Raw genomic sequence first — 24,219 nt, forward strand, 5'->3', positions numbered from 1 at the left:
TATAGCCTACACATGGAGATGAACCTAAAGGCACATACAGTAAAAAACCAATACTACTCACCCGACAGACAGGGTAGGTGTGGACTTGGCTGTAGTCTTGGCTGTAGTCTTCTGGTCCGCAGCTGTTCCCCTCTTAGCATACATCGCCTTTGAATCAGTCAACAATTTCAACTTTAACTTGAGTGGAGCATCCGTTATATATCAATACCATCGAAATGAATCCCCTCCAATTGTACCCATAGTAGAGAATAATGACTTAAAATGGTGGACTTCTCCAGATCTGAATGGCAGGATTGCTTATACCTGATTACAAATTATAGGCTATCACTGTGATTTGTTATGTTGATTATTTAAGGTGTTAGAGCTGGGCTGGGACAAAACCCTTCACACACTACTGCTCTTCAGGACTTCCTGAAATTACAAACAGACCAAAGCAGGAGAATAGTGTTCCAGGTTGAAACAGCTTACCTAGATGAGAGGTGATAACTCAGGCACACCCATTGGTTCTGGAATAGAGCAGGTGCAAATAAGGTTTTCAATTTGGCATCAATAACATGACAGTTATTCTACCTCAAAAACAAATGTGTGGATACCCATTCATTTAAAACCCACCTTAGCAAGTAGGACTAAATAAGGTTTCATAACCTTGCCAAGTTGGAACACAAATGATCTGTTGTCCAGAGGGTAACAACAAACAGATCAATGTAATCCTGCAGTAAAGTAAGCACACTGACTCAAGAACGTTGAGGTAGATACAGAGCATTAATAAAACATGTTTTATTATCATCAATCTACACACAGTTTGCCAAGCTGTCATCAAGGCAAAGGGTGGCTACTTTGAAGAATCTCAAATATAAAATATATTTGGATTTGTATAACACTGTTTTGGTTACTACAGGATTCCATGTGTTAGTTCATAGTTGTGATGTCTTCACTATTATTCAACAATGTAGAAAATAGTACAAATAAAGAAAAACCCTGGAATTAGTAGGTGTGTCCAAAAAAAGTCCCAAAGAACATAGTGGCCTCCATCATTCTTAAATGGAAGAAGTTTGGAACCGCCAAGACTATTCCTAGAACTGGCCGCCCTGCCAAACTGAGCAATCGGGGGAGAAGGGCCTTGTTCAGGGAGGTGACCAAGAACCCAATAATCACCATCTGTGGAGATGGGAGAACCTTCCAGAAGGACAACCTTCTCTGCAGCACTCCACCAATCAGTAAAAGGCACATGACAGCCTGCTTGGAGCTTTCCAAAAGGCACCTAAAGACTATCAAACAAGATTCTCTGGTCTGATGAAACCAAGATTGAACTCTTTGGCCTGAATGCCAAGTGTCACTTCTGGAGGAAACCTGGCACCATCCCTATAGTGAAGCACATCATGAATTGAGAGACTTCAATTTGAATTGACCCCAACCCTGGTCTGTGTCACATATTGTAGGCTATATGATACATAGGCCTACATACCACCAGTAAGGAGTAACGATGAACAGTATTATGTTTTAAAGTGTTTTATTACATAAAGGTTCATACAAATCATAAAAAACAGTATTAGTTAAAATAGTACATTTCCACATTGATAGTAGATACACTGAGTGTACAAAACATTAGGAACACCTGCTCTTTCCATGACAGACTGACCAGGTGAATCCAGGCCAGTGATGTCACATGTTAAATTGACTTCAATCAGTGTAGATGAAGGGGAAGAGACAGGTTAAAGAAGGATTTTTATGCCTTGAGACAATTGAGACATGGATTGTAGGTGTGCCATTCAGATGGTGAATTGAACAAAGTACGAAGTATCACATTTATTTATACAGCACATTTCAGACATGGAATGCAAAGTGATTCACAGGAAAAAAATTCAAACAATGAAAATAAGAACTTAAATATTTAGTACACAAACATGAGGATAAAAAAAAATAAGAAAAATAAAAACTGAATGACTGTCCAGGACATCAGGGTGGACAACAGTGTCTAATGCAGCCCTTAAATCCAAGAGTACAAGGACAGTGAGCTGTTTGGCATCCGTGTTGGCTCTAAGCTCATTTACCACTTTAACTAAGGCGGTCTCTGTGCTGTGATGGGCATGAAAACCAGATTGGAGTTTTTCAAAAATACAGTTGGCACTCACAAAAAATAATTTAGCTGTTTGAAAACCCATTTCTCCTTAATTTTAGATTGGAGATTGGCTGAAAATTGTTAAGAGCTGAAGATTCTAGATTACTTTCCTTCAGAAGGGGTTTCACCATAACAGTTTTTAGTGCATTAGGGAAAGTGTCTCTGAACATGTTAATCACTTGATTAACAATAGCGTGCACTTCTTCAGATATGCAATTAAAAACTGTTTTGAAGAAGGTGGTGGGGATAGGATTCAGAAGGCAGGTAGAAGGCTTAAATTGTGATATCACTTTCTTGAGCAAGTCAGTGTCAACCAGAGAAAATACATGCGTAGTGTCTTTGTGTGGTAGGCCTGGGCACATACACTTCTCATCAGGTCTTGCTTGACTGATACCCAGCCTAATGTTTTCTCTCTGAAATATGCCTCAAACTCATCACATTTAGATGTGGAGGAAAGTTCACATAGATTTGCGGGTATGGTAGTAGGTGCCAGGCACACCGGTTTGAGTGTGTCAAGAACTGCAACGCTGCTGGATTTTTCACACTCAACAGTTTCCCTTGTGTATCAAGAATGGTCAACCATACAAAGGACATCCAGCCAACTTAACAACTGTAGGAAGCTTTGGAGTCAATATGGGCCAGCATTCCTGTGGAACGCTTTCAACACCTTGTAGAGTCCACGCCCCAAAAACTTGCACCTGTTCTTAGGGCAAAAGGGGTGCAACTCAATATTAGGAAGGTGTTCCTAATGTTTTGTACACTGTATATACACAATGTCTAAGGTGTACTTGTTGATTTTCAAAAAAATACATACAAATCTTCCACAGCAGCGTATTTTATCGCAAGACCAACAGTTTACCAAGATAGGTTGTGTCTACACTTGACTTCTATCAGAATACGAAGATAGCATTGAAAAGATGGGTTTAGACGCACAAAAGTCGCTTTGTGGTCTGATTGTGTTCAGATGTGTCTGACCACTTTAGGTGGTCAGGGATGCATTGTCTGCGGATTTCTCCTCTGCAATAAGGCTACCGAAAGCACATACAGTGGGCAACGTCATCAGCACTCCTCCCACAAGTCTCCATAAAACTTGCGTTTTGGGAAAGAGGCACCTTTTCATTATAACGTTGGAGGAAATAAATTCCTAGAATGAGGAACGTGTTTGCTGGACTCAAATGCTAGCCAGCTAGCTAATATTTAGAAAAATACTTTTTTTTTTATAGGCTAGTGTTATGCTAACCAGTTTTCAATCCATTTAGCGTTGCTTGCTAGCTACAGAGGTTAGCTGGCTAGTTAGCTACTGCCATCAGTGGTTGTTCTTGACATATTTTGCCTCTTCCACCATTTGTAGAATGCATACTGACATTAGAATATAGCGGGGGAAAAGGGAATCTGGACACGCAGTGGACACGGTAGACAATTAAAATGTAGGTGTATGTAGCTGCACGAACTGTCAAGTCTAGACACGGCCATAAAGACATCAGAAATGGCTTTGGAGTTTACCAGTAGACTGCAATGCATTATCTTTTCGTGACCTTGTGCACAGGGGTTTAATACACTATTGTTTATAATTCGATCCTGAGGCTGGTCATTTTGGTTCTTCAAATAAGAATAGTTCATTACAAAGAGTTCATTAAAGTGTACATGACACTGCAACAAAATTTCCCCATGGGGACAATAAAGTCAGTAAAGTACAGGGTGTAATAATGTCAATGTCTTGGATTGATTACCTATTGTATACAGAGTGTATACATACAGATTAAGCCTAGACTTGGACTAAAAAGCATGCTCAATGAAGATTCGCCATTGAAAGTGCTTTTTAGCATAGGAGGAGGCTTAGTCTGGGAAACTGATCAAAAATGTTTAGGTGATCTAGGTGTATCTTATTTATGAATGGTCTACAACTAATTATTTGAATCATATAAGAAAAATATTTTGCAATGATTTTACACATTATGCTACAAATGTTCAGTTAATACAAAATACAAAAATATGAACTATACTGCAATCCAAACACAATACCAATACCTCAAGCACAACTCTGACCAGCTTCAACTATATTATATTAAACTATATTAACTATATTAAACCCACAAAAACCAAAACCCTTACTAAAAAAAGTTACAAAAATAGAGTATAATAGAAAAAAAGGGACGGTTTCCCAGACACAGATTAAGCCTAGTCCTGGACTAAAAAGCATGGTAAATAATATTTGGTCCAGGACTAGGCTTAATCTCGGTCTGGGAAACCGGCCTGAAAAGTAATAGCAGAACAGTCAGTCTATAGATTATTGTTGTAGGTCTTCTCATCTTCAGTAACACGGTCCAGAGCAAAGAGACCTGCCATCTCCTTCTTCATCATAGGAAGGTCTTCTGCTGGCCGACAGACTGCCTGGAGGCGCTGGGGAAGCAAAGAGTTCTCAATATAAGTATAATCAATTTGCTGCAAAGGTATTCTTCAAAATCTCAGAATAGCTCAGAAACTGTATGCTAGAGTTAAAAGGCCCAAATGAAAGGTCCCAGCATTTCTGACCAGATTAATTTGATTTTATTTAGCCTTTTTAATTTAAAAACATTTGTTTGTACCTCAATTTAACTTACTTGATGCAATCATTCATACTTTTAAATGTCCCAAGGAAAACGTTCCATCATATAATGTCACTGACCTGCCAGAAAGTCCCTTTGGCCTGGTACAGTTTGTAGACCATGGTGATGGGGATGAGAGAGAGGGAGGACATAGCCAGGATCCAGCCTAGCCCATAGGCCCACCACGGGTACACATAGGTGTTGTTGAACTTCAGAGGGCTGTACTTCAGCAGCGAGAATACAAAGGTTACCTTGAAGAGATTTTTTTTTTTTACAGCAATGTTGTTTCATTATTTATTGACACTGTATTTAAATGGACAGCACAAAATATTGTAAGCATAACTGCTGTGAAAGAATGATAAAAATGCACTGGTTTTAAACTCACGGTGCCAATAGTTGGAGTAATGTAGAGCCAACAGTACTTCAGCAGGGAGGAGGGCCTGTAGCCAATCATATCCTCAATGTTGTCACAGAAGCGTTCAGCACCTTGGACAGAGACAGTTATGTGACAAAATACTCATGAACAGTCCCTTTAAGGATTTTCAATTACTTTGTATCACTTTTTGTCCATTACAATAACGTCAAATTGTGTAGACATTAATGTTGTAAATTACTATTGTAGCTGGAAATGGCAGATTTTTTATGGAATATCTACATATGCGTACAGAGGCCCATTATCAGCAAACATCACTCCTGTCTTCCAATGGCACGTTGTGTTAGCTAATCCAAGTTTATAATTTTAAAAGCCTAATTGATCATTAGAAAACCCTTCGGCAATTATGTTAGCACAGCTGAAAACTGTTGTTATGATTAAAGAAGCAATAAAAAGCAATAAAACTAGCCTTCTGGAGCATCAGCATTTGTGGGTTCAATTACAGGCTCAAAATGGCCAGAAACAAATAACTTTCTTCTGAAACTCATCAGTCTATTCTTTTTCTGAGAAATGAAGGCTATTCCATGCTAGAAATTGCCAAGAAACTGAAGATCTCGTACAACGCTGTGTCCTACTCCCTTCACAGAACAGTGCAAACTGGCTCTAACCAGAGTAGAAAGAGGAGTGGGAGGCCCCCGTGCAAAACTGAGCAAGAGGACAAGTACATTAGAGAGTCTAGTTTGAGAAACAGACACCTCACAAGTCCTCAAAACATCAGTCTCAATGTCAACAGTGAAGAGGTGACTCCGCAATGCTGGCCTTCTAGGCAGAGTTGCAAAGAAAAAGCCATATGTCAGACTGGCCAATAAAAATAAAAGATTAAGATGGGCAAAAGAACACAAACACTGGACAGAGGAAGATTGGAAAAAAGTGTTATGGACAGACAAATCTAAGTTTGGGGTGTTCGGATCACAAAGAAGATTATTCATGAGGCGCAGAAAAAATTAAATGATGCTGGAGGAGTGCTTGACACCATCTGTCAAGCATGGTGGAGACAATGTGATGGTCTGGGGGTGCTTTGGTGGTGGTGGTAAAGTGGGAGATTTGTACAGAGTAAAAGGGATCTTGAAAAAGGAAGGCTGTCACTCCATTTTGCAAGGCCATGCTATAACCTGTGGACGGCGCTTAATTTGGAGCCAATATCCTCCTCCAACAGAATAACGACCCAAAGCACAAACTATGCACAAACTATTTAGGGAAGAAGCAGTCAGCTGGTATTCTGTCTATAATGGAGTGGCCAGCACAGTCACCGGATCTCAACCCTATTGAGCTGTTGTTGGAGCAGCTTGACCATATAAGAAGTGCCCATCAAGCCAATCCAACTTGTGGGAGTTGCTTCAGGAAGCATGGGGTGAAATCTCTTCAGATTACCTCAACAAATTGACAATTAGAATGCCAAAGATCTGCAAGGCTATAATTGCTGCAAATTGAGGATTCTTTGATGAAAGCAAAGCTTGAAGGACACAATTATTATTTCAATTAAAAATCATTATTTATAACCTTGTCAACACCTTCAATATATTTCCTATTAATTTTGCAACTCATTTCATGTATGTTTTCATGGAAAACAAGGACATTTCTAAGTGACGCCAAACTTTTGAACAGTAGTGTATGTTTGCCCATGATTACATAGTGTAATGTCTATTCTTACCATATATCCATCCAATACTGAGTGACTGGCATATGGAGAGGAGCAGCAGAGTGGCACCACTGCACACATAATGATCAAACAGCTGGATGATGTAGAGGCCACCCTGTGAGAAAATAAAACTTTAATATAAAGTCAAATCAATGTTTACAAATGTAGTTATTGTAATAACCAACCATTAATGCCTTGGATCAAAGTAGCTGAGTAAACTACACTGCATCCATACAGTGCATTCGGAAAGTATTCAGACCCCTTGACTTTTTCCACATTTTGTTACGTTACAGCTTTATTCTAAAATTGATTTAAAAAATGTTACTCGGTACTTTGTTGAAGCACCTTTGGCAGCGATTACAGCCTTGAGACTTCTCGGTATGACGCCATAAGCTTGGCATTACAGCTATTTTCAGGTCTCTCCAGAGATGTTCAATCAGGTTCAAATACGGGCACTGGCTGGACCACTTAAGGACATTCAGAGACTTGTCCCAAAGCCACTCCTGCGTGGTCTTGGCAGTGTGCTTAGGGTCGTTGTCCTGTTGAAAGGTGAACCCTTGCCCCAGTCTGAGGTCCTGAGCACTCTGGAGTAGGTTATGATCAAGGATATCTCTGTACTTTGCTCCGTTCATCTTTCCCTCAATCCTGAGTAGTCTCCCAGTCCCTGCCGCTTAAAAACATCATGCTGACAGTGCCACCACCATGCTTCACCGTAGGGATGCTATCAGGTTTCCTTCACGCTTGGCATTCAGGCTAAAGAGTTCAATCTTGGTTTCATCAGACCAAAGAATCTTGTTTCTCATGGTCTGAAAGTCTTTAGGTGCCTTTTGGCAAACTCCAAGCAGGCTGTCATGTGCCTTTTACTGAGGAGTGGCTCTACCATAAAGGCCTGATTGGTGGAGTGCTGCAGAGATGGTTGTCCTTCTGGAAGGTTTCCTCATCTCTACAGGAGGAACTCTGGAGCTCTGTCAGAGTGACCTCCCTGACCAAGGCCCTTCTCCCCCGATTGCTCAGTTTGCCCAGGCGGCCAGCTCTAGGAAGAGTCTTGGTGGTTCCAATCTTCTTCCATTTAAGAATGATGGAGGCCATGGTGTTCTTGGGGACCTTCAATGCTACCGGCATTTTTTGGAACCCTTCCCCAGATTTGTGCCTCGACACAATCCTTTCTTGGAGTACAGACAATTCCTTCGAGCTCATGGCATGGTTTTTGCTCTGACATGCACTGTCAACTGTGGGACCTTATATAGACAGGTGTGTGCCTTTCCAAATCATGTCCAATCAATTGAATTTACCACAGTTGGCCTCCAATCAAGTTGTAGAAACATCTCAAGGATGATAAATGAAAACAGGATTTTTTAAAATAATTTGTTTATTACACCTTTATTTAACCAGGTAGGCTAGTTGAGAACAAGTTCTCATTTACAACTGCGACCTGGCCAAGAAAAAGAAAAGCAGTTCGACACATATAACTACACAGAGTTAAAAATGGAGTAAAACAAACATACAGTCAATAACAGTAGAAAAATAAGTCTATATACAATGTGAGCAAATGAGGTGAGATAAGGGAGGTAAAGACAATAAATAGGCCATGGTGGCAAAGTAAATTCAATATAGCAAGTAAAACACTGGAATGGTAGATTTGACAGTAGATGAGCGTGCAAAGTAGAAATACTGGGGTGCAAAGGAGCAAAATAAATAAATAAATACAGTAGGGGAAGCAGTAGTTGTTTGGGCTATTTATAGATGGGCTATGTACAGGTGCAGTGATCTGTGAGCTGCTCTGACAGCTGGTGCTTAAAGTAAGTGAGGGAGATAAGTGCTTCCAGTTTCAGAGATTTTTGTAGTTCATTGGCAGCAGAGAACTGGAAGGAAAGGCGGCCAAAGGAGGAATTGGCTTTGGGGGTGACAAGTGAGATATACCTGCTGGAACGCGTGCTACAGGTGGGTGTTGCTATGGTGACCAGCAAGCTGAGATAAGGGGGTAGATGACCTGGAGCCAGTGGGTTTGGCGACGAGTATGAAGCGAGGGCCAGCCAACGAGAGCGTACAGGTCGCAGTGGTGGGTAGTTTATGGGGCTTTGGTGACAAAACAGATGGCACTGTGATAGACTGCATCCAATTTGTTGAGTAGAGTGTTGGGGGCTATTTTGTAAATGACGTCGCCAAAGTCGAGGATCGGTAAGATGGTCAGTTTTACGAGGGTATGTTTGGCAGCCTGAGTGAAGGATGCTTTGTTGCGAAATAGAAAGCCAATTCTAGATTTAACTTTGGATTGGAGATGTTTTATGTGAGCTTGGAAGGAGAGTTTACAGTCTAACCAGACACATAGGTATTTGTAGTTGTCCACATATTCTAAGTCAGAACCGTCCAGAGTAGTGATGCTGGAAGGGCTGGCAGGTGCAGGCAGCGATCGGTTGAAGAGCATGCATTTAGTTTTACTTGTATTTAAGAGCAGTTGCAGGCCACGGAAGGAGAGTTGTATGGCATTGAAGCTCATCTGGAGGGTTGTTAACACAGTGTCCAAAGAAGGGCCAGAAGTATACAGAATGGTGTCGTCTGTGTTGAGGTGGATCAGAGACTCACCAGCAGCAAGAGCGACATCATTTTTTTTTTTTTTTTTTTTTTTTTTTACCTTTATTTAACCAGGCAAGTCAGTTAAGAACAAATTCTTATTTTCAATGACGGCCTGGGAACAGTGGGTTAACTGCCTGTTCAGGGGCAGAACGACAGATTTGTACCTTGTCAGCTCGGGGGTTTGAACTCGCAACCTTCCGGTTACTAGTCCAACGCTCTAACCACTAGGCTACCCTGCCCTGTCATTGATATATACAGTGAAGAAAGTTGGCCCAAGAATTGAACCCTGTGGCACCCCCATAGAGACTTCCAGAGGCCCTGACAACAGGCCCTCCGATTTGACACACTGAACTCTGTCGGAGAAGTAGTTGGTGAACCAGGCGAGGCAATCATTTAAGAAACCAAGGCTGTTGAGTCTGCCAATAAGGATGTGGTGATTGACAGAGTCCAAAGCCTTGGCCAGTTTGATGAATACGGCTGCACAGTATTGTTTCTTATCGATGGCGGTTAAGATATCGTTTAGAACCTTAAGTGTGGCTGAGGTGCTCCCATGACCAGCTCTGAAACCATAGCGGAGAAGGTACGGGATGCATCTGAGCTCAATTTTGAGTCTCATAGCAAAGGGTCTGAATACCTATGTTTTTTATTTGTAATACATTTGCAAAAATGTATAAAAACATGATTTTGCTTTGACATTATGGGCTATTGTGTGTAGATTGACGAGGAAAACAATTAATTTAATCCATTTTAGAATAAGGCTGTAACATATCAAAATGTGGAAAAGGTCAAGGGGTCTGAATACTTTCCAAATGCACTGTATGTCCCCCCATCTTCCAAAACCAAAGTTGCGCCCCTGGACACACCTTCGCCTCACCTTCATTTATTTGATCACCCCGAATGAATAGCACAACTATGCAGAGAGAAAAGTGCATACAGGGAATTATGTTCCATTTACGCGTGCATGCTTAACTCTGGTACACAGTAAGGTGGGGGTTCTGACCTATGTTTGTGCTGTGTAACTACGTTCTTTACCATCCCACTGGGCACACACTGGTTGAGTCAACGTTATTTCCACGTAATGTCATTGAAATTAGACATTGAATTGACGTCTGTGCCCAGTGGGGTCGTTTTTGAGTTGTAGATATGTATATATGGATAGAGTGGAGTTTTACTCAGCTAAGATAAAAGCTGATACATGCGACCGTTAATTAACAACTATACTGAAAAAATATATAAACGCAACATGTAAAGTGTTGGTCACATTTTTTATGAGCTGAAATAAAAGATAAATAAAATAAATAAAAGACCAGAAATGTTCCATTCGCACAAAAAGTTTATTTTTTATTTAACTATTCCTCTCAAATTTTGGCACAAATTTGTTTACATCCCTGTTAGTGAGAATTTCTCCTTTGCCAAAATAATCCATCCAACTGACAGGTATGGCATATGAAGAAGTTGATTATACAGCATGATCATTACACCTTGTGCTGGGGGACAATAAAGGCTACTCAAATGTGCAGTTTTTTCACACAACACAATGCCACAGATGTCTCAAGTTGAGGGAGTGTGCAATTGGCATGCTGACTGCAGGAATGTTGCCAGAGAATTTAATCTTAATTTTTCTACCATAAGCCGCTTCCAACTTAGTTTTAGAGAATTTGGCAGTATATCCAACCGGCCACACAACCACGTGTAACTACGCCAGCCCAGGACCTCTACATCTGGCTTCTTCACCTGTGGGATCATCTGAGGAGGTGTGATGTTGATGAGTACTTATGTCTGTAATAAAGCCCTTTTGTTGGGAAAAACTCATTCTGATTGGCTGGCCTGGCTCCCTAGAGGGGGGACCTGGCTCCCAAGTGGGTGGGCCTATGCCCTCCCAGGCCAACCCATGGCTGCTCCCTGCCCAGTCATGTGAAATCCATAGATAAGGGCCTAATGAATTCATTTAAATTGACAGATTTTCTTCTATGAACTAACTTAGTAAAATCTTTGAAATTGTTGCGTGTTGCGTTTATATTTTTGTTCAGTATATTTTATGATTTAGTTTTTGAAAATTTGCTGCTTAGATCCAACCTTTTATTGACATTCATTTGAAGTTATTTCACTTACCTCACTATAACACTTCACAATTCATGTTCCTGATATTAAGTGTTCAGTTTTAGAGAACCACCTCTACCTGTGGTCATACAGCAACAACCTCTCACCTCTGTGATCATGATGAGACCGACCAGGTAGCAGCAGCAGCAGATGAGCAGCAGCAGAAGCTCCCTCCGGTAGCCCTTTCTGATGAGGTTGGGATTGAAGTCCGTTACCGAGGTCATAAGGCTCTCAAGGGCGACAAACTGTGGAAAATGAGAGAGAGGGCAAGGTACATAGGAGGGAAAGGTAAAGGGAGGGACACAACAGGGACAGGACACCCAGGTGTGTTGAGCTCTAACCTGACTATCAACTCCCAACAGGATGATCATGGTGAAGAAGCAGATAGCCCAGAACTGAGGGCAGGGGAGCAGGGACACTGCCTGAGGGTACACTATGAAGACCAGGCCAGGACCTTCAGCAGCACAACAATGAAAAAATTACAGAATATATGTACCCAAATGCAATCTGATTGAATTAATTTAACGAGACATTCTGTTATGCATGTCAAAAAAGTAGATTTCATGAGCTGAGACAGTGCTTCTACCAGACAAGGTATAGATGCAGACAAAATTAAGTTCAGAAGAAAGGTGAAGTAGGCACAGATCTCACTAACTAAAGCAGATGGGCCAGCTCTCTCTGATGATTAAAGTGCAGGCTGAGGACAGGATAGAAAATCAGATACTGTTCGTCTTTAACATAATTTGTCTATCTTCGCATCCCGCTCTCTCAGCCATCCACAATGCTGAGCAATTATGTTGTTAGACAGTACTTGGGGTGATCAGTAGGATAATAGGGAGTCATACCATTGTAGATTGATGTCCTTTAAAGACTCACCTGACTCAGCAACCACAGAGATGTCCACACCCTGTTCTCCAGCCATATAACCCAGTATGGAGAAAATGGCGAAACCAGACACAAAGCTGGTCCCACTGTTCAACAAGCACAGGTAGAAGGAATCTCTGCAAGGCACAAAACAAGTTTAACGTATAAAGACACCTTCCTCTTTCACATACACTGTTGGCAAAGGTCTAATAAGATTTAAATACATGTTATTAATGTTCAGGGCGATTGAGGTAGTGTGTCATGAATCCTCCTGGCGTAGGTGAATAAGCAAACTGTTATTATATGCTCTGAAGAGATCTTGACCTGCAGTGTTTGCCAGATGAAACCCTGAAGGCAGCTTGCTGTTGAAACATTACTAAGTGATAAAAAAGGAATGCGTCAGTTCCATGAGAGTATGTGGTTTTTCTTTTCCATGCATTCTACTTCTCCAGCCTGCACCTCACCTAACCAGATGTGCTTTTTCCTGTCTCCAGACTGACTGACTGACTGAAGAGATCTTGTGACCATAGCACCTCCTGGTACTGCTAAATAAGCAAACTGTGTGAGATCTTCAATGTGCCAAATTATTACCTCCAATTTTTAATCAAACCCACACACTAGTTGAAGCCTCACTTGTAGCAGTTGTTGTTGTATTTGTTGTAGCTTCCAAGAGAGGTCAGGTAGCCCAGGCATATGGCGTAAGAATAGAATATCTGGGTTCCTGCATCCATCCAAACCTTATTAACGAACAAACAAACAAAGAAGAGGTAAACTGAAGTCATAAACTGAACATGTTTAAGTAGCACAAGGGAAATGTATATCAGTAAGAAGCGAGACTAAACAAGGATTTAGAGGGCCGGTTTCCTGGACACCAATGAAGCATACTCCTGGACTAAGGATGTTCAATGGAAATACTCAATTTGAAGTGTTTTTTTGTTGTCGTCCAGGACTAGTCTTAATCTGTGTCTGGGAAAATTGCCCATACTACAGATAATACCTGTGGATCAGCTAGGCGTGTAACATTGGGATACAAGTAGTAGAATATGCCATCTTTAGCTCCTGGAAGGGTCACTCCTCGGACAAATAGCACCGCTAGCATTACATAGGGGAAGGTGGCCGTGAAGTAGGCTGCCTATGAATTAGTAGTACAGGATTAGTAGAATACAGAAAACACAATATAGCCAAGCATTCCCGGCATCACCATACCAACTATGGGCCCATCATTGCACCAAGTAACTTTAAAGCTACATCAAATAGCTGTCCCTCTGTTTATTTTATGTTTGTTTGTTACCTCTGAATTCAAGATTGATTGAGATTGGGATGATGCATAATTATGAAACTACTGTCTTGGCTAATATATGAAATCAAAATCACCTTCCCTGTAGACCTAACTCCTTTCCAGATACAGAAGTAGCAGATGGCCCAGGACAGCAGAAGACACAGAGCCAGCTCCCATCTAATGCCTCCCAATGACTCAATTCCATCTGACATTCTCAGCACTCGCCGACTGTAAGGAGAAATAGTTGACAAAGCAATACATTTGATCAACAAAATAAAATATATTGTATGTAAATGTATTGTAGTCTATTGTATGCTTATAAGAATCATTTCATAATTCCAATAGTTCCTTTTAAGAAATAAGACAATAGTATCTGATTCATTTATAATTTGAGGAGTCAAGAATCTAATCACGAACGATGCAGTGGGGATAAAAACACAGCATTTATAAATAGACTTACTGCCAAAACTCCACAACGGAAGATGACACATTCAGGAGTGGAACAGTCCAATTGGTGCTGGCATTCTTGGTGCCAAATGTCACACAAAAATCTGAAATACATTCAAGTCTAGTTGAAACAGGTTATAAAGTTGACAGCTTCAAGTGGATATGCAACCTAATAGACAGATCCTCTTAATGTAATTGACTCGAAAGAAATATGAACCCTTAAAATGTTAAAAGCTATTTCTGTCAATCTGAGAAAATGTTTTAAAGAGGTCCGATGACAAGGTAAACACTTTCAAATCAAATAAAAGTTTATTTGTCACGCGCCCTGAATACAACAGGTAGACCTTACAGTGAAATGCTTACTTACCGGCTCTAACCAATGGTGCGAAAAAAATAAAGAAAAAAAAAGTGTGTGTGTGTGTAGGTAAGTAAAGAAATAAAACAACAGTAAAAAGACATTTGAATACATACATTAGTATGTACATGTAGGTATCGTTAAAGAGACTATGCATATATGATGAACAGAGAGTAGCAGCAGCGTAAAAGAGGTGTGTGTGTGTGTGTGTGAGAGAGAGAGAGAGAGAGGGGGGGGGGGGTAGAAGATACCAGACAGCTCTTCTCCCCCATTATTCTCACTGTCTTCAGTATTTGTGCAAACTGTCAGAAGATGTTCACGTGAACACACTGATTGCTCATGATCTCCCCTCACTGAACTTCCATGGCTGCAAGCGGTTAGAATTGTTTGTTGTTGATAAGAGTCATTGAATTTCAGTGATGGATGTTACTTGTTAGTAGCACTGTGTGCTTCATTACTGTGGCGGCAGGTAGCCTAGTGGTTGGGCCAGTTGCTAGATCGAATCCCAGAGCTGACAAGGTAAAAATCTGTCTTTCTGCCCCTGAACAAGGCAGTTCATAGGCCGTCATTGTAAATACGAATTTGTTCTTAACTGACTTGCCTAGTTAAATAAAGGTTCAATAAAAAAAAGAGAAAATAACTAGGCTTCAGAGGTAGTTGCTCCTATAAAGATTATCGCAACCCAGCAGCCTCGAATACACCGTTTGATAAAACTGCCACCAAGTCAGGGGATTTGGCCATTTGGGGACCTGTTACATTTGTGTTTTTAATTTCAAGAAATTATTAAATAGATATAGGCCATATAAAGTTGTGTTAAAAATCAGTCAGTGGGGACCCCTCAGCCAGCTGGGGTCTGTTTCAGTTGAAACATATGCACATAGCAGTCCTCCTCTGCACCAAATTTCAGTCAAGTCAACAATATTGTAAATACCTGTGTTCCAAGCATTGTTGCAGTTAGCCCATGGCAGGTCAGCAGTGAAGGATGAGAACAGGTAGAGGAAAGCCCACACCAGAATCACTATGTAGGTCATACATCCATATATAGTGATCACCTGGGCGGCATAGCCCATTCCTGATGAAGACAAGCAAAACATAGCAACATGCTCATAAAAAAACGAACACAATTATTCAAATGACCTTCACTGCAGTTGATTCCCAATGACAGCAGCCCAAAGGCCTGTCCGGCACATAATTGAGTCTTGTCACCTTACTGTCCAAATGCATTGTGTGCAGCCGGCAAAACGTTAATATCCTTTGTAGACCGGTTAGCACCTAAAACATCAGGCGGCATAGGCTTCGATTCCGTAACTTTATTTCGGACATCCTAACAGGTTATAGTTATACTCGTGTCGCGATCAATCAGTTAGCAGGTCGGATATTTCCGAGTTTTCTAGTTCCGACTTGCACTTGAACGCGGCCTTCAGCCAGGGCATTTTCGTCAGTTCGTGCACACATTTTTTCTCTCGAGGCAAGCCAAAGCGTCGTCACTGGTTACCACAGACGAAGTCTAAACCACGCCCATTTCTAAAATGTATCTTCTTAAAAACCTTAACCACACTGCTAACCTTATGCCTCACCTTAAATTAAGACCAAAAGGCATTTTTTTAACGATCTAGCCCCCGAAAACTTGTAGCTGAAGTCTACGCCCCTTCGTCTCTGATTGGTCAACAGAAGGGATTATTCAATGAAGTGTTTGTTGTCGTTTAGCGAGAAACGAAAAATGTATGCATTTTTTTCACTTGAGATACAGTATACTGCACCAAACATCTTAGTTAGATGTCAAATTGCGTGACTACTCAATAAATCTGTCATTCATTTTTACGTTCTGTAAAGGTTATACCCCAATTGCTGAATAAAACAATATGAAATCACACATTTACCTGTAGAAATACATTTTTTCCCTGTTGATATTGATATATATAAGCAAATTCATAGTTTCTCATCTTTTGGTTGCTTAGAGACTCGACCCAGTCGTTCATTCTTTATGATCCATACTAGCCATGCACGATAGCAATGTTCTTATCCCTTGCTTGCTGCTAACTAGCCAACGAGCAGCCAGAATACAGAATGAACTGGTAATTGCCGGGTTTGCCTGGCATTGCTAGAAAAGTTTGCGTCCTCGTCAGGACACTCGACACTGTACATTACGACGAAATGGCATTTCATATCAAACACTAAGCTAGAAGCTAGCAAAATATTTTTTGTTGCTAGCAAACCTGCCAATATGACAAGCAAATTCCAATATCAGTTGCTGAAAACATCTGGTCAAACTAGAAACGTGGAGTATTTAACAGCATAGCGCCACTTGCATCATGTCTGCAGTGGGGACCAGAGAATTGCATGTTCCTCACTCACCATGTTGGGTCATCAGATGGCATCTGAGATGCTCCATAAAAAAAATCTCTGCAAAAACAATGCCAGCCAAGTTTTTTCCTCATTGGACCTGCATTTACGATGTATCCAATTTCAGTTTGTGTGGTTGTTGGTTTAGCTTTCTGCAACTTTGTAGCAAGTACCATCTGCATGTATAGGCGCTTATTGCGTCATGATTGCAAGGTGTCCGATATCTTTTCCAACTGTCCAATTATCTGGCATTATACAACGGGTGGGTCTAATCCTGAAACCGCATTCCAGCCGGTGGCTATTTAATGGAAGCCTCTCAAATGTAATCCAGTTAGAATCAGGAATTCCCCAGGGTAGCTGTTTAGGCCCCTTGCTTTTTTTTCTACATTTTTACTAACTACATGCCACTGACTTTGAGTAAAGCCAGAGTGTCTATGTATGCGGATGACTCAACACTATACATGTCAGCTACTACAGCGACTGAAATGACTGCAACACTCAACAAAGAGCTGCAGTTAGTTTCAGAGTGGGTGGCAAGGAATAAATTAGCCCTAAATACATTGCCAGGCAGTATGGCAATTGAACATTTAGAACAAACAACTGGGTCGTGTCTATAGATACAGAACAAAAAGACTGAACTGGGTTGCGTGTCTAGCAACCAAATCGACAGAACGAACAACAAATTCATCAAAATGATGTTTCTAATGAAAATATGTAAATCATTATTTTAATATGTTGGTAACCGTTGTATAAAAGTGATAATGCACTTGAAGCCAGTGTTTGGAGGATATATTGGCACGGTCTGCCAACAACACCCATGCCAATATATCCTCCAAACACCGGCGTCTCGGACATTATCATTTAATTATTCAACGGTGGGTCTAATCCTGAATGCTGATTTGTTAAAATCGCATTCCAGCCTGTGTCTATTCCACAAGATACCACTGGCTACATCTATGATGTCAATATGCCTATTTACTCTGTTCCATCTGACCCCGCAATCCACTGTCTCATCAGCCCAGCCACAAACACAGGGCTCTCCAGAGGGTGGTGCAGTCTGCCCAATGCCTGCCCTCCCGGACACATACAGCACCCAATGTCACAAAAAGGCCAAAAAGATCATCAAGGACATCAACCACCCGAGCCACTGCCTGTTCACCCTGCTACTATCCAGAAGGCGAGGTCAGTACAGGTGCAAAAAAACTGGGACCGAGAGACTGAAAAACAGCTTCTATCTCAAGGGCATCAGACTGTTAAATAGCCATCACTAGCCAGCTACCACCCGGTTACTCAACCCTACACCTTAGAGGCTGCTGCCCTATATACATAGACTGGAAATCACTGGTCACTTTAATAATGGAACATTAGTCACTTTAATAGTGTTTACATACTGCTTTACTCATTTCATATGTATATACTGTATTCTATTCTACTGTATTTTAGTCAATGCCACTCTGACATTGCTCGTCCTAATATTTATATATTGCTTAACATTCTTTTACTTTAGATTTGTGTGTATTATTGTGAATTATTAGATATTACTGCACTGTTGGAGCTAGGAACACAATCATGTCACTGCATCCGCAATAACATCTACTAAATATGTGTATGTGACCAATAACATTTGATTTGATTTAATACAGCGCTGTGTTAGGTTAGGGGTGAGAGAACGGACTGATGCAACCTGATTGGCTGAACGCAATACACAACATCTTGAATTAGCATTTAGTCGCTGGTGATGGAATATGTTTTTTCATAATGAAAGTAAGCATATTTTCCCAGTTTTTTTTTCTCTCATTTTCTCACAATTAAATATATTTAAGGAGGAAAATGCAGCCTATGCAGCCTGAATGGAGAATGTTTTAGGTATAAACTGGTCCATGAGGGATACAAAACTATTGCCGGCTACATACAATGCATTTGGGCGGTAAAATGACACGACTCAATATCGCCACCTGCCGGCCTTTGGGCTTCCATGATCAATTTAGTCAGATTAAGGTTACCACAGGGCCACATTCATTCTGAAAGTACTGTATGTCTAAGATCCAAATCAATTTATGTTTCAAGTAGCCCTTCCGAAGACTGTCTGACTGATTTGCATTTTTGAACACATTTTTTATTTGTGTGTGTGTGTGTGTGCTTGCTTCAGCTGTGTGATCATGACATCAATTAATGTGGGACTCAGACTCAGTTGGTAAAAGCATGGCTCTAGTAGCAACACCAGGGTCATGAAAGGTTAATTTCCTGCTGCTAAGATGTATGCTATCTCTGTGAGGTTAGACACTTTAGCTAAAAGGATCAGCTAAATTGCATATATTATTATTAATTTAAAAAAGTGAACATTTAATTCAGACAGGGTTTTTCTTTATTTTTACTATTTTCTACATTGTCTAATAATAGTGAAGACATCACAACTATGAAATAGCACAAATGAAATCATGTAGTAACCAAAAAAGTGTTAAACAAATCAAAATATATTTTATATTTGAGATTCTTCAAATAGCCAGCTTCATACACTCTTGGCATTCTTTCAACCAGCTTCCTGAGGTAGTCACCTGGAATGCAAATCAATTAACAGGTGTGCCTTCTTAAAAGTTCATTTGTGGAATTTCTTTCCTTCTTAATGCGTTTGAGCCAATCGGTTGTGTTGTGACAAGATAGGGGTGGTGTACAGAAGATAACCCTATTTGGTAAAAGACCAAGTCCATATTATGGCAAGAACAGCTCAAATAACCAAAGAGAAACAACAGTTCAAAATTACTTTTACTTTAAGACATGAAGGTCAGTCAATACGGAGAATTTCAAGAACTTTTGAACGTTTCTTCAAGTACAGTCGCAAAAACCATCAAGTGCTATGATGAAACTGGCTCTCAGGAGCGCCACAGGAATGGAAGATCCAGAGTTACCTCTGCTGCAGAGGATAAGTTCATTAGAGTTACCAGCCTCAGAAATGGCAGCCCAAATAAATGCTTCACAGAGCTCAAGTAACAGACACATCTCAACATCAACTTCAGAGGAGACTGTGTGTGAATCGGGCCTTCATAGTCAAATTGCTGCAAAGAAACCACTACTAAAGGACACCAATAATAAGAAGAGACTTGCTTGGGCCAGGAAACACAAGCAATGAATATTAGACCGGTGGAAATGTTTCCTTTCATCTGGAGTCCAAATTGGAGATTTTTGGTTCCAACTGCTATGTCCTTGTGAGACGCGGTGTGCGTGAACGGATGATCTCTGCATGTGTATTTCCCTCTATATAGCATGAAGGAGGAGGTGTTGTGGTGTGGGGGTGCTTTGCTGGTGACACTGTCTGTGATTTATTTAGAATTCAAGGCACACTTAACCAGCGTGGCTACCACAGTATTCTGCAGCGATACCCTCTCCCATCTGGTTTGGGCTCAGTGGGACTATCATTTGTTTTTCAACAGGACAATGACCCAACACACCTCCAGGCTGTGTAAGGGCTATTTTACCAAGTAGGCGAGTGATGGAGTGCTGCATCAGATCACCTGGCCGCCACAATCCCCCTACCTCAACCAAATTGAGATGGTTTGGGATGAGTCGGACCGGAGAGTGAAGGAAAAGCAGTCGACAAGTGCTCAGCATATGTGGTAACTCCTTCAAGATTGTTGGGAAAGCATTCCAAGTGAAGCTGGTTGAGATAATGCCATGAGTGTGCAAAGCTGTCATCAAGGCAACGGGTGGCTATTTGAGGAATCTCACATTTATAATGTATTTTAATTTGTTTAACACTTTTTTGGTTACTTCATGATTCCATATGTGTTATTTCACAGTTTTGATGTCATCACTATTATTCTACAATGTAGAAAATAGTCCAAATAAAGAAAAACCCTTGAATGAGTAGGTGTTCTAAAACTTTTGAACGGTAATAAATGGGGGCCCTATGTAACTGCACAAAAATCTTAATGAATGAAGATCATAAAGCAACTATTTGTTTCATGTCTCAGCACGAATAAGGAACCACACCTACTCATTCTATTCTAAGTCTCACTCTACTATTCATTGCAAAGTGGTTTATTCTGTTTACTTCATTATGGTTTATACTTTACATAATGATGTACCATAATCTTTCAACTTTACTGTGCTGTACCAAGACCATGCAAGACATCTATCTACATTATGAAATGCGGAAAGCACATAAAGGCTCAGGCTCATCCTACCAGAGAATTTGTCACAATGAAAACAATGTAACCTACTTGGGCTGCAGCAAAAGCATTTGAAAACATAACTTTTAAGTGCACAGAACTGTACAGCAATATTCACCCTCAAACAGCGGGCAGATTTTCCTCCAGCAGGTGATGCCCCCCTGGCTGGTGTACTGTCCCAGAGCCGTCTCCAGGATGAACAGAGGGATGCCACAGGTCACCAGGTACAGGATGTACGGGATGAAGAACGCACCTACAGTACAGGAAGGAGTCACACATATTAGGACTGCTTGATGTTAATCTATGTTCAAACTTTAACCTTCAGTTAACAATATCTTGTGACAGCTGTTTTGGTTCTGGGTGCTGAGATTAAGTTGACTCTAACAGTATGCATAGGTCTTTGTATCTTTCATCACTATACATCTGAACAAACCAATTTATTTTCATGCCACTTTAAATTTAAATTTGTCCCATGGATCACACCCTCACAATATACCCAGTCTTAGAAATCAAATTCCTGTTGCCTGCGACAGATGACTTTTCAACCTCCATCAATACTGATCGGGTCACACTACTGTGCAAACCAAACACACCCCTGAAAGTGCAGTGTGGAACCCCCTCCCCCCAACAAAAAAATCCTCTTTAAATTGTTACCATGCAAGGTGAATTAATGTATACTTACTTATCTCAAAGGAATGGGAATGCGAAACCAGCACAATGACCATGGGGTCAGACGATATGAGTTTTCAGGGGGTTCAACTACAGTATTTGGATGCAGCTTTGTTTCTTTGTGTCATTTAAAGGAGCTTTATGCTAAACAACAAACCAATCCTTCTCTTTTTTCTTTTTGCCTGAACTGACCAGGAATCAAATCAACCATGCATTTGTAAACAAGACAGAGAGACTTGGATAAAATAATAGGATAATTTCATCATATGCTCTCACAACCAAGCTTTTTATTAAAAGAGAACAAATTTGGAAACATCAATGTAATGTTATTAGGAGTGGAAAGTGTGTTATACAACATTATATTTTCTAGTATCTATTGTAGAATCACATACAAGTTAAGCATGTAGTATACACTAAGTATACAAAACAATAGGAAGACCTTCCTAATATTGAGTTGCACCCCCCTTTTGCCCTCAGAACAGCATCAATTCGTCGGGGTATCGACTACACAATGTGTCGAAAGAGTTCCACAGAGATGCTGACCCATGTTGACTCCAATGATTCCCACAGTCAAGTTGGCTGGATGTCCTTTGGGTGGTGGACCATTCTTGATACACACGGGAAACTGTTGAGTGTAAAAAAAAAAACAGCATCGTTGCAGTTCCTGACACACTCAACCCGGTGAGCCTGCCGCCTACTACCATACCCTGTTCAAAGGCACTTAAATCGTCTGTCTTGCTCATTCCCCCTCTGAATGGCACACATACACAATCGATTTCTCAATTGTCTCAAGGCTTAAAATCCTTCTTTAATTAACCTCTCTCCTCTCCCTCATCTACACTGATTGATGGAATCTTAGCTTTCACCTGGATTCACCTTGTCAGTCTGTCATGCAAAGAGCAGGTGTTCCTGTTTTGTACATTCAGTGTATATTGTAAACTGTACTAATATACACCAAATACATGCAAGATGCAAATAAGTGAACAATATTGAATAAGATCAAAAATGTTTTGGGTTAATTTCATGTTCTCTGATGTGACACTGAATGGTGTTTAGGTACAAAACGTCAAGAAATTTTGCAGGAATAAAAAAAAAAAACGGTTGCTTAGTCATGGGAATCAAAAATTAAGACGGAGCTGACCTTAATAACAGTATTCTCGCGAGCCAGAACCAACTCTCGAGCTAGCCAACTGGCTCAATGTAAGAATAGCTGTTACGAGACATTAGATCAACAGCCACATATCTCACAGACTGTACATATTTCAAATGATTACTTATTATTTTTATTACTGACCCATAACTATGAGACGTATTTTGGAAGTTCTAAAGAACATTTTGGAAGTTCTAAAGACTTTTTTTAAAGGGACCTACCACCCTAAACACCTCTACATTAACATGGATGCTACCATGATTACGGATGATCCTGAATTAATCATGAATAATGATGAGTGAGAAAGTTACATATGCACAAATACCATACACAAGACATGCTAATCTCTCACCATTACAATAATAAGGGAGGTTAGCACTTTTGTTTGGGGGGGGGGGGGGGGGGGGGGGCATGATATTTGTGCGTCTGTAACTTTCTCATTAATCATTATTCACGATCCATACAGTATTATCCGTAATCATGGTAGTATCCACATTAATATAGAAGTGTTTAGAAACATGTTCTATTCTTATTTACAATAAAAAGGACTCCAAAATTATACAAATATATTATTTACCATGAATTTCTATTGGGCACAAAATAATCTGAAACAAAGCCAAAACAAACAGCAAATGCATCCAACATGTTTGTAGAGTCACAAGCTTGACGTAATCATTGCGTGCTAGGAATATGGGACCAAATACTAAACTTTTGACTACTTTAATACACATATAAGTAACTTTTGGTCCCCTAAAATGGTGGGACTATGAACAAAAAGTGCTATAATTTCTAAACGGTTTACCCAATATGAATGAAAATACTCTCAAATTAAAGCTGACCGTTTGCACTTTAACCTCAAGGTCATTGTATCATTTCAAATCCAAAGTGCTGGAGTGCAGAAACAAACCATTGTCCCAATACTTTTGGAGCTCTCTGTATTTAACCAAAAGACAAAAATAGGACTTTGTTGACTCACCCCCACCGTTCTTGTAACAAAGATAGGGAAATCTCCATATATTTCCAAGTCCAACAATTGCGCCAGCCACAGTTAGAATAAACTCAAATTTGTTCTTCCACTGGCCTCGTTCATTGACCCTCTGTTGGGCAACCTGCATCGGCCCGGGGAGAGTCTCATGCCTGCCTGCCAAGAGAGGACCTGCCATCCTGCAGTGAGTGAAAGAGAGAGGGTTCGAAGGCGAGTACTGCTGGTCGAGTCTGTTGAGTTCCTGCCTGGAGGTCAGTGGTTGGTGCAATTGTCTGCTGCTGCTGGAGCTTTTATGGATAACAGCACTGTCAAGATTCCAGCTGCTTCTGCCTGAAGGGGGACGCAAAAACATGAGGGCTGACAAGTCATTAATTTGCTTGCACGGGATCCAGATATTTGAATGAGAGCTGCACTTTTAGTGTCCAAAAGAATGCCTGCAGGACTGTGATCCTCTCAGCTGGGTTGAGAGAGACTGATGTTTCAGCAGAGCTACACAGAATAACACATTGTA

At 40.6% G+C, this 24,219-nt stretch overlaps 1 protein-coding gene across 2 annotated transcripts; it reads right to left on the reverse strand.

Annotated features, from left to right (window-relative positions):
* Positions 1–1,493: 1,493 nt before the first annotated feature.
* On the reverse strand, positions 1,494–24,214 carry LOC110528307 (sodium- and chloride-dependent GABA transporter 2). 2 transcript variants are annotated; one of them, XM_021610264.2, is made up of 14 exons: positions 23,700–24,214; positions 21,023–21,157; positions 15,327–15,467; positions 14,054–14,144; positions 13,689–13,821; positions 13,312–13,446; positions 12,948–13,051; positions 12,327–12,451; positions 11,792–11,904; positions 11,558–11,695; positions 6,789–6,891; positions 5,090–5,190; positions 4,785–4,928; positions 1,494–4,519 (listed from the first exon to the last, which is right to left on the reverse strand). In XM_021610264.2, the coding sequence occupies exons 1-14, from the start codon at positions 24,058–24,060 to the stop codon at positions 4,400–4,402; spliced, it is 1,944 nt and encodes a 647-aa protein (XP_021465939.2). In that variant the 5' UTR covers positions 24,061–24,214; the 3' UTR covers positions 1,494–4,399. The 2 variants fall into 2 exon arrangements, with proteins under 2 accessions (XP_021465939.2, XP_021465938.2); XM_021610263.2 differs by having other exon boundaries at positions 4,785–4,955.
* Between the last annotated feature and the right edge of the window lie 5 nt (positions 24,215–24,219).

The sequence above is a fragment of the Oncorhynchus mykiss genome, chromosome 7 (genome assembly GCF_013265735.2).
Source record: "Oncorhynchus mykiss isolate Arlee chromosome 7, USDA_OmykA_1.1, whole genome shotgun sequence".
Classification (NCBI taxonomy): domain Eukaryota; kingdom Metazoa; phylum Chordata; class Actinopteri; order Salmoniformes; family Salmonidae; genus Oncorhynchus; species Oncorhynchus mykiss.

Coding starts and splice junctions, on each gene's coding strand:
- LOC110528307 (XM_021610263.2), bottom strand. CDS start 24,060: ATGTTTTTGCGTCCCCCTTCAGGCAGAAGCAGCTGGAATCTTGACAGT. Junction 21,158..23,699: donor TTGTTACAAGAACGGTGGGG/GTGAGTCAACAA, acceptor CCTGTACTGTAG/GTGCGTTCTTCATCCCGTAC. Junction 11,696..11,791: donor TGTTGGGAGTTGATAGTCAG/GTTAGAGCTCAA, acceptor CATTTTCCACAG/TTTGTCGCCCTTGAGAGCCT.